Consider the following 12,343-nt stretch of genomic DNA (forward strand, 5'->3'; position numbering starts at 1 on the left):
AGATCTCAGCTTGGATGCTGCTTAACCTAGGCCTAAATAGCACAGGCTTGCTTTTAGACATGCTTCTTTTCTACTGCTAATTCATGATCATTTCTGGCTGCTCAGACGAAGCTTCCCAAGCTCTGAACTGCTTGAGGCGTTTCCCAGGTGCAGGATGTCGTTCGTGTTGATAGAGGTGTGCAAGCGTTTGCTGGAAAGCATGCTAAAAGACTAATAACCTTTACTGCCTTGTTCAGACCTCTATCTCCATGGCCATACAGTTTAGGGACATCAGATTATACATCAAACTTAAACAGTGTAAAATTAGAAACTTCAAGAAGGAAAACAGGGCTAGAAGCATATTATGTTGTCCAATCAAAGTACCAAAAGAAGGATTGCAAAATCTACTTTGATAATAATCCAGATGGATTTTTGACATTACTACTATTTCTTAACCTTTAAAAAAAGTATGTGAAAGTAAGAGAAGCAAGAGCAGAAACTGAGGAAAAAATGAAAGAAAGAAAGATTACTTCCTTTATTTACAGCTACAAATAAAAATCCCCAACTGTGATGCAATCCCTACTGCACATATTTTTAGCCTTTCCACATTCAGGGCGAACTACCGCAGTTAGTTTGGGTATTATCATAATGTCATAATGATGAACAAGACAGAAAAACTAATAAAGATGAAGACAGAAAATTACAACTCTATTTCTTTGTAGCCACAATTATATTTGAAAAAAATCACTAATAATATTTTCCCAAGGACTGTTAAATGAAACTAATTAAGAAGAATACTATAACCACTATAAAACAATAATTAAACCCACAGAGAATATGATTATTGTCTGAAATAATACCTTCAGTGCTAATATTATAGCAATAAATTATTTTTTGTTTTTTGCATAACAATTTTACTTAAGGTTTTCCATTTCTAGGTGGAGGCAGGGAGAGAAAGAAAAGAGAGCAGGATTAGGAAGATGTACGTGACAACAATGGAGCATAATGCAGCTCTATGAGCATTTCCTGAGGCAAGCATGTGCACACACACAGAGCGTACACAGCCAGAAAAGTTCTGTGCTCTCCACAGATTTCAGTATTAAAAAGAAGGAAGTTAATGTTTTAGTGGCAATCTTATCCAGTATGCATTTCTTTCCCTATCAAAGGCCACTTTTTCACAAGTCCTGCTTGTTCCCCTCATGGAGATATTTCCATGCCTTCATTTACCTTAGCAGGAAACACAAGAAAATAAACCCCATCAAGTCTGAATTTAACAGTGAAAGACACAGGGACACCACAATAAAAAGAAGGGACATAGAAGAGGATGACAGCAGCGTGACCACACATCTGTGGTACACCACGTCTGTGCACCAAGGCATTATCAGGCACCTGTAGTGAAACACAGAAGCACAAAGAACACACTTCCATAAAGAACATACCAGTCCCAACACATACTTAATGAAGTTCACTAACATTTTACTGCTTCGCCATGCAAGTAAACAGTTACTTAAAGCTGCCTAATATACAACATACATTCCTTCTGAGGTAAGGCTGCGAACTCATGGAGACAAGCTTATCATTGCTGCAAACTCTCTGCAGTGAAGGATACCACTGAGACCAGTGCTCAGCTCCTGCTGAAGGGAATTTTAAATAATGAACCAGAAAACTCTTTTAACATGCCAAGGGCTTCACAATACTTCTTTTCTTGCTTTACAAAGCAAGCTTTCTAAAAATCCTGAAATCCATTTTACCATACAAAATGGGAAGACATACTAATAGTTAATCAATTTTAAAATAAAAGTGAGGGACCCATTTCCTCTTCCTCAGTAATCTTTATTTAATAGCTGTGCTTTGGGATGATTTTCCTGTACTGGAACAGAGTCATGAGTATTTCCATTTAGGTCACAGCTTTCTGCAGATATATTAAGCGCAAAGAGGTACAGGATAAAATAAATCCTCTAAGGAAGATACAACTCCAGATACTTCTTCAGGAAAAGAACAGGACAAAGCGTAGGAAACTCCCCCCTACATAATACCATGGAAAATCCTGTGTCTGTCTAAAATGCTCTCAATTAAATACAGTATTTGGAAAAAAACCTTTGCAATACTTAATGTCCCAGCATAAAGGTAAGACACCATAAAACAATTACAAGAATAATTTGTTTTTCTCAGTGTGGCCTATATGAAATGTAATGGAAGTATCTGTGAACCCTTCTGTAGATCTATTTTTGGTGTTCATTCACCAGAGATGGTAGTGCAGCCAAGGAATGAACCCAGTACATTCTGTGATGGCAATGAAAAGCATCTGTGGAAACCAGCAGGAGCACTGCCCTTTCAGGGTCTCATTTTTTCCCTCATTAACTCTGCCAAAAGGCAATTTCTCAAATGAATGAGCCCACAAAGCACGCACAGAAAACAACCTGGATTTTGTACCTTCCTCACTTATATCTTGAGGAGAGAGTGCAATACTGAGTCTCTCCCATCTTCCTGCAAAGCAAAATCACAGTAACACCAAAACTACCCATATACTGATCTAACTTGTTTTCCACAGCTATGGTTTTGGTTTTACTCAATATATTTACTCAATATATGTTGATTTTAGGTCTTCCCTATGAAGCCAGTGGGTGGTGGGTGACAGTACCTCTAGCCCTTCTCATCCTTATCATCCATCCACCCCCCAAGACATTCATACTAATTACCCTGATCAACTTTAACTACCGTCAACAAATAAATAACAGCTTTATTGGAAGGTGGTTTCTGCCTTTCCCATCTCAGCTGTCTACTTTTCCAAATGTTATTCCAGAGGTGGAGCACAACAGCTAAGAGCTCCTCATCTCTATCCTCCCCTGCACTTTCACATAACGGATTACGTTTATTCAAGGACTGTTTCACTGCATTTCTGTAAAGGAAAGTTTCAGATGTCAGCATCAGCACATCAGTGAAAGACTTGGGTCTTGTATAAATTAATAAGTAAATGTAGGTTATGTCTCATACAGCAAATGCTGCCTTCTCTTGTGGATGTTACGCATGAAAACACAGTGAAGTTGACTGGTTTTGGCACTTGGGCTACAAACGCAAGTACATTTTTAAAGAGAGATCCCTACTGGGGAACACTGAACTACATATTGTGCTGCAGTACATTTTCTGCAGGGTTAGCTCCAAATTCCTGTTTCTGTGCTGTTCCACATCACAGGGCACCTGCATCCTTCTGCTACACCAAGAAGTCTCAATCTTTTCAGAATTTTAACTATCCACGTGCAAGGCATGCACCACAGTCACCTTTCTTCCTCACTGATTACTGCTACATGACACAAGGGATGACTGCTGGACTGAGAGCTCCTTTCCTTTTCTCCTGCCAGTTGGCACACCGGCAGGCACAAACCATACCCACTCTTCTTTCAAAGATCACCCTCAAATTAAAAGGCCTACCAAAATAAGAAAGGATACCAGTGTCATGAAAGACACTGATTTATCTCCTAAGCCAAGTCTCATCCTCTTCACACACAGCCTCTGCCCCATGGTCCTCAATATGATTTGTCCTCTGGATTTGTTAGCAAAGAGTTGATGAGAAGTCCCATGCTACCAAGTTTGTATGGTTTATATAGAAATACTCCTCACTACATTGAAGTAATGTCCTGCTTGAGAGCCATTAGGGAGAAATAAGGTCTAGCATATGTAATGAAAGTTGGTCATGCCAGCAGCCACAGTCGTCTCCTCCTGAAAATGCCTCAATAGACAAGCAAATTGATTCATGAGTTAGCTTTCTTACAAGGTGAAATACAATTCCAGTATAATTCAGCAGGGTGACTCCAGTATATTTTTTTACAGGTCATCCTACAACCTTTCCACATTTAAGGAGATGAGCATATTCCTCAAAGGGTCTGTAATGGAAGCCATCCAGGGTATTAAGCAGAAGTTTTCCTCCATTTTCTCCACTGAAGCATGACAAGCTAATGAATTATATCACTGCGGCACGATCTTAATGGTATCTCCTGCCACCTTAATGGAGGATCAGAGATGCAATTTTTAACATCTGTCAGACCATTAGAATGATGGAAGAAATTGTGAATACAGAGTAAGGTTAAATAAACTATGATAATGTATTGCTACATGCTTAATACAACACTTCCATGGAAGCTACGAAGGGCACAGATGGCCCATCCAGAGATAATCATGGTGAAACAAATGAAACACCACACTCTTTATGCAATCTAACAACAAATGCGTCATGATAACAGAAATAGTTTTGAAAGAAAAGATCAGAAGAGCATATTAAATGTAATTTTAACTATGAAATAAACAGAACCTTGAAACAGTTTATATCCTGAAGCAGGAAGAAGGCAAGATGAAGGTTTGTACTTGCAGATTAGTGCAACATTGCAACAATATCCCAAATCTAATCCACAGTGGCTATTGCCACTGCTGCTGTTAGACCAGCTATCACATACCACATCCTTTACATACTTAGATTACCAACACTCAATACAGAGATAACAGTGGCTATTTTATTGTGATCTTTGAAACAATTACTTCAGTTTTATTATTTTTAATAGCAGGTTTTTATAGTACAGTCAGTTTTAAAAAAATTAGTTTTTAATAGCTGTATTTATAGTACAGTCAGAAAGATCAATAACTGCTATTTTATAGAATTATAACACGTTAGCTAATAGAAGTATCGCGAAACATACTCCAATCACTGTTTTATTTTACTAATTCCTGTTAGAGGGAGATATGCATCCACCATAGTGGGACTCATTCAAAACTTCGCAGACAGACCCACAGAAGCCATGATGGTAACAACAGAGAAAAGGCAAAGGTCCTGCCACTACCATACTTATCATTAAAGGTGTGCACAGCACACTGTGGACTGCTGATGTCAACAGGGGAGGACCTTACTGTCTGCCTGTAAATCCAGCCTTCAGTGGAAATACGCAAAAAAGAGGCTTTTTGACAGAATGGTGGTAGGTAAAAGTGGGGGCTGAAAGTCCTGGCGAGGAGCGACATTGCCATTCTGGTTTAATTTTGGATGGGTGGAGCAGCTAAAGAAGTATCCCAAGATCAGCACACAGACCAGAAATCCTAAAAGGCTTTGTTGCTATTCCTAACTCACTGTGGGTGAAACAACGGACAGGAGGGTGTGAGGCTTGGATGGCAGATGGAAATTCTCTTGATGGGCTGTACCACCCATGTCAGCCTCATTGTGGATGGGTGGAGTAGTCAGCTTGTCTCCAGTGCCCATGAATCCCTGCAGGATCATTTATTCAGTCTTTGTTCTCTACTGAGTAGACGCCATACTCAGTGGTAAAACTTTTCCTTAGTACATAGACCAGATTCTTCTTTCTGTGGCCCAAACTGTTTCCTAAGACTGTAAATTATTTCCTTCCTTCATATATATTGATTTGTAACTTTTACAGATTGTGATCACGCTCCCCAGTGAGCATTTTCTTCTGGACTCTTTAATTATGAAATGAGTCCATGGAGGGGTTCCAGAGTATTATCCTGACGGGCACACACCACATAAAAACTGCTAGGACTGGAAAATGCAACCCAACAGATCACTCTGGGAAATGGAAGAAAAATAATCTCAAAATTCTGGACACAGTCAGGAGCTTGGCAACTGCACGAGCTGCTCTGCTCCCAAATGTTCTGTAAAGAAAATGCTGAGAGTAGGAAAGCCCATGCATGACACAGAAGTTTCCTGCAAATGTTAACTCTTTAACATAGACATACTGGAGTGGTTATAAAGCAGTTACTTCAAAGGAATCATCAATAATCAAATGTATTAAAAGATTCAGACTAAAATGTTAAGCAGCACAAAGGTTCTTAAACCTATAAAAAGGGCTGTTTTTTTCTGGACAGACAGGATATTCCACAGATTATTCTTCAAAATAACCTAGATGCTGTTGTTACTCACAATGTTAACACTATAACATCAAATGGCAGTGACTGGCTATTGTTATTAGCACTTTCTCTCATCCTCGCTTCCGATCTCCTAGCTTTCCTCTAAAGCCATCTGAATGGAGCTATGTGTAATATCCCACATTATTAACATTTTAAACCAGATTCTTACACATAATTTTAAGAACTCACTCCAAACTCTCTTTTCTTCCACATGCATTCTTCATAAGGAGCATTTAGAGCTATTACTGGGATCTTCCAAGCCCACCCTGGGACCATTCTCCCCTGGTATCCATGTTCTGATTCCACAAAAACTTTTCACACAAATCTCTCATCCTTTATTTTTTTCTTAAACCACTAAGCACTACTGGGACTCAACATCTGTATCTCAATGACACTTTCAACACTTCTTCCTATGGCTGTTCTGACACGTTACAAGGGAATCTGTGCAGAGCTCTGTATCCTATTCTCTGCTTCCCAGTAATTTATTTAGTCATTCATGAAGTTTTCCTGTTTCATATTAGTATAAGCCCAAAATTTTCAAATGCTTCACAAATGATAAAAAAAAACCAAAACAGGAAATCCCTACCCCTTCCCAAAGATATGCAGGTGTGCCATGGCCATCTTCATGCAAAAAGAGATGTTGGCACCAGAGACCCCCGGGGACTGCCACATGCTCTGCACTCACCTGCACCTCACAGGAACACAGTGATGGAAATCGTAATTTCTGGTCCTTCGTATCTCTTGCAATGGCCCTGAGAACAAATCCCACCCTGGTCCTAACCTTCCCCACCGAACCTTTCCTACATGGAAACGAAGTGATGTTTCCCACAGGATATTCTAGTTTGTGTGAGCTGATGTTTGTGGATAAAGGGCAGACAAAAGACAGGCCAAAAGATTCCTGAATTCCATTCAGCTACACATCTTGTCCAAATCCACATATTTTCTTTGTTTTTAGGGAGTGTAAGTTGCAGCCTGAAAACTCACGTTTTCGTGCTTCATGTGTTTCAGGAGGCGCAGCTCTCGGTAGGCGCGTTTGGCAAAGAGTTCAGACTGAAACGGGCGGTACAACTTCTTAATGGCCACTTTGGTACCACTTCTTCCATCCACGGCTGAGCTTTAAAGGGAGAAGGAAGAGTTTGGTGAGCAAGGGCTGAAGCGAGGCCGCATCCTGCCCGCGCTGCCCAGCACTCGGCCAGGTGCCTGCGTGACCTCCCTGGCCAGGGGAGGAGACCACGGCGCCTGCAGCACGCCGCGTCTAGTTTCATTCGTTTAAAAGGTTGCCAGGCCCTGTGATGAAAAGTAGCCAATTTTCAAAGGCTTTAAAGAAGAACATCTGGGGAGGAAGGAAAAACATAAAGGAGAAGGGAAAGAAAAATAAAAATCCCACAAACCCACCACCAACACCAGCCCAAACCTGGTGTCCCGCCCCAATGACCCGCACCCCGGGCTCTGGGGACGCTGTCGCTCGGCGGGGCCGCACCCCGCGGGCAGTGCTCCCCGGGCAGGGCAGGGCAGCGCCCCGGGCTCTGCTTGCTCCTCGCAGGACCGGAGGCGTGTCCCGAGCTGCAGAGCCGCGCAGGGCTGTGCTCCCGCGGCGGCACTGCCCGGGCCCGGCTCGGGGCAGCCAGGTGGGCAGCGGGGCCGGGCCGGGGCAGGAACAACAACCGGGAAAGTTGTCAGGGAACAACGCGAGGAAAGGGAGCGGCGAGACGGGCCGAGCCGGGCAGCGACTCCCCGGTCCCGGGCAGAGGCCACCGCGGCGCCCGCCGCCCCTTCACCCCGCCCGGGGTGTCCCGCCCCGTCCCATCGCGCCGCACTCACCAGACGGCTCCGTAGGCGCCCGACCCCACTGGCTGCAGGTCCCGGTAGCGGTCCCGAACTTCCCAGAGGGTCTTGGTGATCTCCTGCCGGTAGAAGCCGTTCTTGGGGGAGGACATGGCGCCGCAGCCCCCCGCCGACAAAGAGCCCGGGCGGGGGGAAGCGGGAGCGGCCAGCGCCGCCGAGCCGGGCTGGGGCGAGGGGCGGGGCTTGGGCGAGCGGCACCTCCCCCGGCCCCACCGGGCGGCCCGCCCGCCTCACGGCTGCCCCAGCGGGGCCGGGGCCGGGGCTGGGTCTAGGCGGTCCCGCCCCCCTGGCCCGGGCACCTGGGGCTGTTCGGCGGCGGGGGCCCGGCTGCAGGGCCTGGGGCAGCGCAGCGAGCACCGGCGGGGGAGCAGGTGCCGCGGCTGTCGCCGCCCCACACGCCCTTTGCTGTGGAGCTGGAAGCGGTCCCGTACCGGCCCTCTTCCGCGCGGGTGCACGCCGCGGTGTGGAACTTGGCTCTGGGCGCGTTCTGGGTCTGATAAGATAAACCGGCTGTTACATGGAAGTGTTAAACAACGGACGGGACTGCCGGTGGTGAGGGCTGGGGGTGTAAAAGCGGATTTTCAGGTGACCTTTGCACGAAGGTGTACGGCTGACGGCTTCCCAGTTCATCTCGGGGTCAGCCCCCAATTTTCAATACTATTTCATCTAGTTACGTGGAAACAAGTTCACACTGGATTCAGTTGCTCAGAGCAAGCGATTCAGTGCATGGTTGGTGTGGCACGGAGCAGTTCGAGCAGCTTGGAACAACTGCAGTGCTGGAGTACTGAGAATAGCCAGCTTCTCGGTGCCTCTGCAGTAAACAGGCCTGGGCCGGCACGTGTAAGGCAAAGACCTGCTTTGAAAAATGTTTTGTGTGTTCTCTGTGCGAATGTAATTAAAATTCTTGTCCTTCAGGGTCTGGTAAAGCCTTTGTTTTGTCTGACTTCACCCCTGAGCAATGTTGCTGAGGTTAGATAATTCAGACCTGCTGTCACTACAGTTCAATTTGTGGCTTAGCTCGAAAGAGGCAATCTGGCCAAGTTTCGTTGTTCCTGATGCCTTTATGGTAGTTGCCATGGGCCCAGGCCATTTTGTGCCTGGCTGCTGAATGTTGAAGAGCTGCCCTGCCCTCCCTCCTCACAGTGTTTACATGCGGGGTACAGGAGGAACAGGGTACACCTCACAGCTGTGTTCCAGTGCTGCTCTGTAGCTTAGTGAGAATGGAAACAACCTCACATTTGGCTGGTAGTGCAGGGCTCGTGTCAAGTGTTAGGTTAATGGTACACGTTTGCTTTTAAAATCCACTGCCCCACCAGACTTTTTGTTTGAAATTTCTGACATCTCTTTTATGCCGTGTTTGCCATTCAGATGATGGCTGGAGTGAAATGTGGTACGGAGAAGGTGTAGGATAGAGCAGCTTCCACTCAGTTTTGAGCCAGTCCATTAGTTACGTTATTTTCAACAAGAAATATATCTGTTTCTAATGCAGTAAGAATTAGTTCTGCTTTTGATCCCTCAGCTACTTTTCCTCTATCCAATTGTGGCAAATGATGCTTTCTTACTGCTTGTTTTTTATCAGTCAGAAAGTAGATGATTTTGATGCAGTGGGTAAAAGTACTAACCCAGCACCCAGACATCACTTCTGTGCAGAAGTTGAGGATACTACAGAGCAACTTCTGTAAGATATTTTAAATTCATTGACGAAGTTGGCCAGCGCTGGTTTTCCCCATGTTTTTCCTTCATATGAGTGTTTAAGTTTACTTTGCTATAGAAGGATGAGGTAGCAGTGTAGGTCAAATACAAGACTACCTTCCCCCATCAGGTCACAGATATAGCAGATGAAATTATAAACAATGAAAAGACTAGGAAATCTACACTGCTGTAACAAGGGAAGCTTTGTCTAATAAAACCATTGAAATTGTCTATGAAGGGAGTGAGCTTGAGAAACTTGAATCCATCCACAGCTGATAGATCTCACAGCAGCGTCACAAAAGACATGAGCCTTAGCATCCTGTTAGGCTCGGCTGGATACAGGCTGATGTGTTTTCCCAAGACAATCTGTTGCAATGATACTTACAGGATACTATTGCTGTATCTTATCCCAGGCATTGTGTGCGTAACAGGGTAAATTAAAAAAGCAATGCTGTCAAATGTTTCTGCTTTTGGAATATGTTTATTTTAAAGTAGATAGAACAAAAAGGGACCTTCTTCAGACATCATGAATGAAAGATAGTAAATGCATTAATGATGCAAACATACCACTCTCCTATGCCCATCCCATAAAGGGAAGCTTGGTGAGGTTGTTACCAGGAAGAAACATTTATTTTGATACCTCTGGTTATTTTTTTTTTAAAGAGCCAAATTTCAATGTGTTGGAAGGTTGCCATCAGCCACAAAGCATATGAGGCAGATGGGCTGCTTACAGTACCCTTTCCGATCCCTCCAGGAACTCAGTTTACACTCCAGCATGGAGGTGAGGCTTCGGTGCTGGAGCAGGATGTCCACAGGAGAGCAGTGAGAAAGCTAACCACATTTTCCTGAGAAATTCTGCTTGTATGGAGCCTGGTGAGAGAGTTTGATGGCAACACTGCTCACAACAAGCTGTTGACTAGCAGCGATAAAATGGCACAGCTTAGTTTGTTGGGAGCTGAACTTCAGGGTAAAGGAGGGGCATCTGCATGAGCAGGGAGAAGGACTGGGACCGTGATCCCCGCTCCAGGCACTGGCAATATGGATTCAACTGGGAGAAAGCAGGAGATCATACAAAGTCCTTGGAAAAGTTAAGCACCTTCCCACCATTCTGTCTGTTCATGTCAGTAAGATGTCTTTTCACATGGTCATTTTATTCTTGATACACTAATTCACTTATGAACAATTTAATTCTGTAAAACATACCTTAAATGTCAATAAACATAAAATCTTGCTGAATTGTCAAAAGCTGATTCCTATAATACTATCTTTTTTAACCAGCTTTCTATATCCCCACATTCAAACAATACTCTGTTCTTGTCTGCTTAGACAGCAGTTGCTGTGGAGGAAGTAAGTCCATTTTATTTATTACAAGAAGTAAAGCTTAAATCAAAAAACATCTTAGTTTTCATCTGAAATATTCTCATGCTGTGCTGTCCCACCCTTCCCCACTGGAGCTGCTGCCAACTATTTTGCAACTTCTCTGTGTTTGTCTCTCTGCCCTTGAGCAGGACGCTTCAGTTCCAGTTTCTGTGACACGGAGCACCCTGGGCACCTCGCCATGCTGCGGGAGCACTCGACCAGCAGCAGGAAGGAATAAACATGCACCACTTAAGTGGTGCTTTAAAAAAAGAGTAATTATTTTGTAAACTGTCCACTTCATTTGTTGAAGAGGTCGAGTGAGATCTTACCAAGTAACTATTCACTACCCCATTATCCCTGCTTGCTGGAGTGGGTGAAAGAGCAAGGCTAGGTGTAGAGGGTAGCAGACAGCTAAGTATAAACCATCAGCTTTTAACACTCTCCCAACTCTTTCTTCTCAGAGCCTGCCTGAAGGTCCTCTTCATACTAATTCCTACAATATACTGCAGGAGTTTAGTTTTTAAACTATCACAGATTACTGCAGTCTGAGATGCTACTGTGCACAGAGTGGAAAAATACGCTTGTGCTGAAGAGTTTCCCAACTTCAGTGCAAAAATAATACGAAAAGAGTGTTAGTGGATATCACTGATTGATAGCTTTTCTTATTTGTCACTGTGTAGTTGTGCACATCACCCATTTAAATGACCAGAAACTTGGTGGTACTTTTACGCCATCCTTCCCGTCCTCCTTAATGTTGCCTTCATTTATTGCATTTCCATCTCCATGTCAGAGAGCCGGACAGGACAGGAGTATGGTGAGTCATTTTGCACAGAATATAATGTAACTAAGCTTTATTCTTGATTTGAGCCTTTGGGCTCTATTATAAAATGAGTATGAAATAGGAATATAGTGCTAATCTACATGATATTACTCTATAAGGAGCAGAGTATGGCTCAATGGAGGCTGCCAGTTATGGCAGATTTGGTGTATATCTGTCTCAGGGCTACCACTGGGATTCGGTATTTCAACAGTGATCAGTGTTGCTTGTGATCAAATTGGAACCTAAAAGGACTAGCTAAAATCTCTGTGCTCTGGTGCATGTCTTAATTTGTGACTATAATTGAAGCTGGGGGACTATGTGAGTGTGAAATGAAGCATTTCTATGCATGCAAGATTGAAGCCTAATTGAACAGTTTCGCTCATTATGTAGACATTTCCTGCCTAATGGATTAAGTGTCAGATTGGTTGGAAGATCAGTGTTTGCACAGGGAACTCACAATATATTCCCTCCTTTCAGTGAAAACTTAGACCTTTTTAGGCATATTAGGTCAATATTTCATCTTGCAGCAGCAGGTCAGTGGCAGCTACACTAGCACAGCTTTCTGGGTATCTTGGTACTAGTCCCTTAAAAGCTCTTTTTGCTTTTTGCCTATTCTCATAAATTAACGACACTTGGTGTTCTCACTTGTGCAAATGTGTTGATTTTCTGAGGACCAGCTTTAGAGAGTTGTGCTCCATCCATAAACACTAGCAGCACAATTCACACTTAAGAGAAACAAGCAGCTGC

The 12,343-nt window shown here is 43.8% G+C and overlaps 1 protein-coding gene across 4 annotated transcripts in view; it reads right to left on the reverse strand.

The window, feature by feature from the left end:
- Positions 1-7,911, reverse strand: part of MAPK12 (mitogen-activated protein kinase 12) — a 34,770-nt gene extending 26,859 nt beyond the window's left edge. For 3 of the 4 annotated variants that reach the window (XR_003990425.1, XR_003990424.1, XM_030478308.1), the window contains exons 1-2: positions 7,702-7,897; positions 6,865-6,994 (exon numbers count right to left, since the gene is read on the reverse strand). Coding sequence is in view for 2 of the 4 variants with exons in the window: in XM_030478308.1 (XP_030334168.1) it covers positions 6,865-6,994; positions 7,702-7,817 (246 nt within the window). In the remaining 2 variants the exon portion in view is untranslated. Of the gene's footprint in view, positions 1-6,864; positions 6,995-7,701 lie in introns of all 4 variants that reach the window. The other variant, XM_030478309.1, reaches the window with a different exon arrangement.
- Positions 7,912-12,343: the final 4,432 nt, after the last annotated feature.

This window comes from Strigops habroptila, chromosome 3 (genome assembly GCF_004027225.2).
Source record: "Strigops habroptila isolate Jane chromosome 3, bStrHab1.2.pri, whole genome shotgun sequence".
Classification (NCBI taxonomy): domain Eukaryota; kingdom Metazoa; phylum Chordata; class Aves; order Psittaciformes; family Psittacidae; genus Strigops; species Strigops habroptila.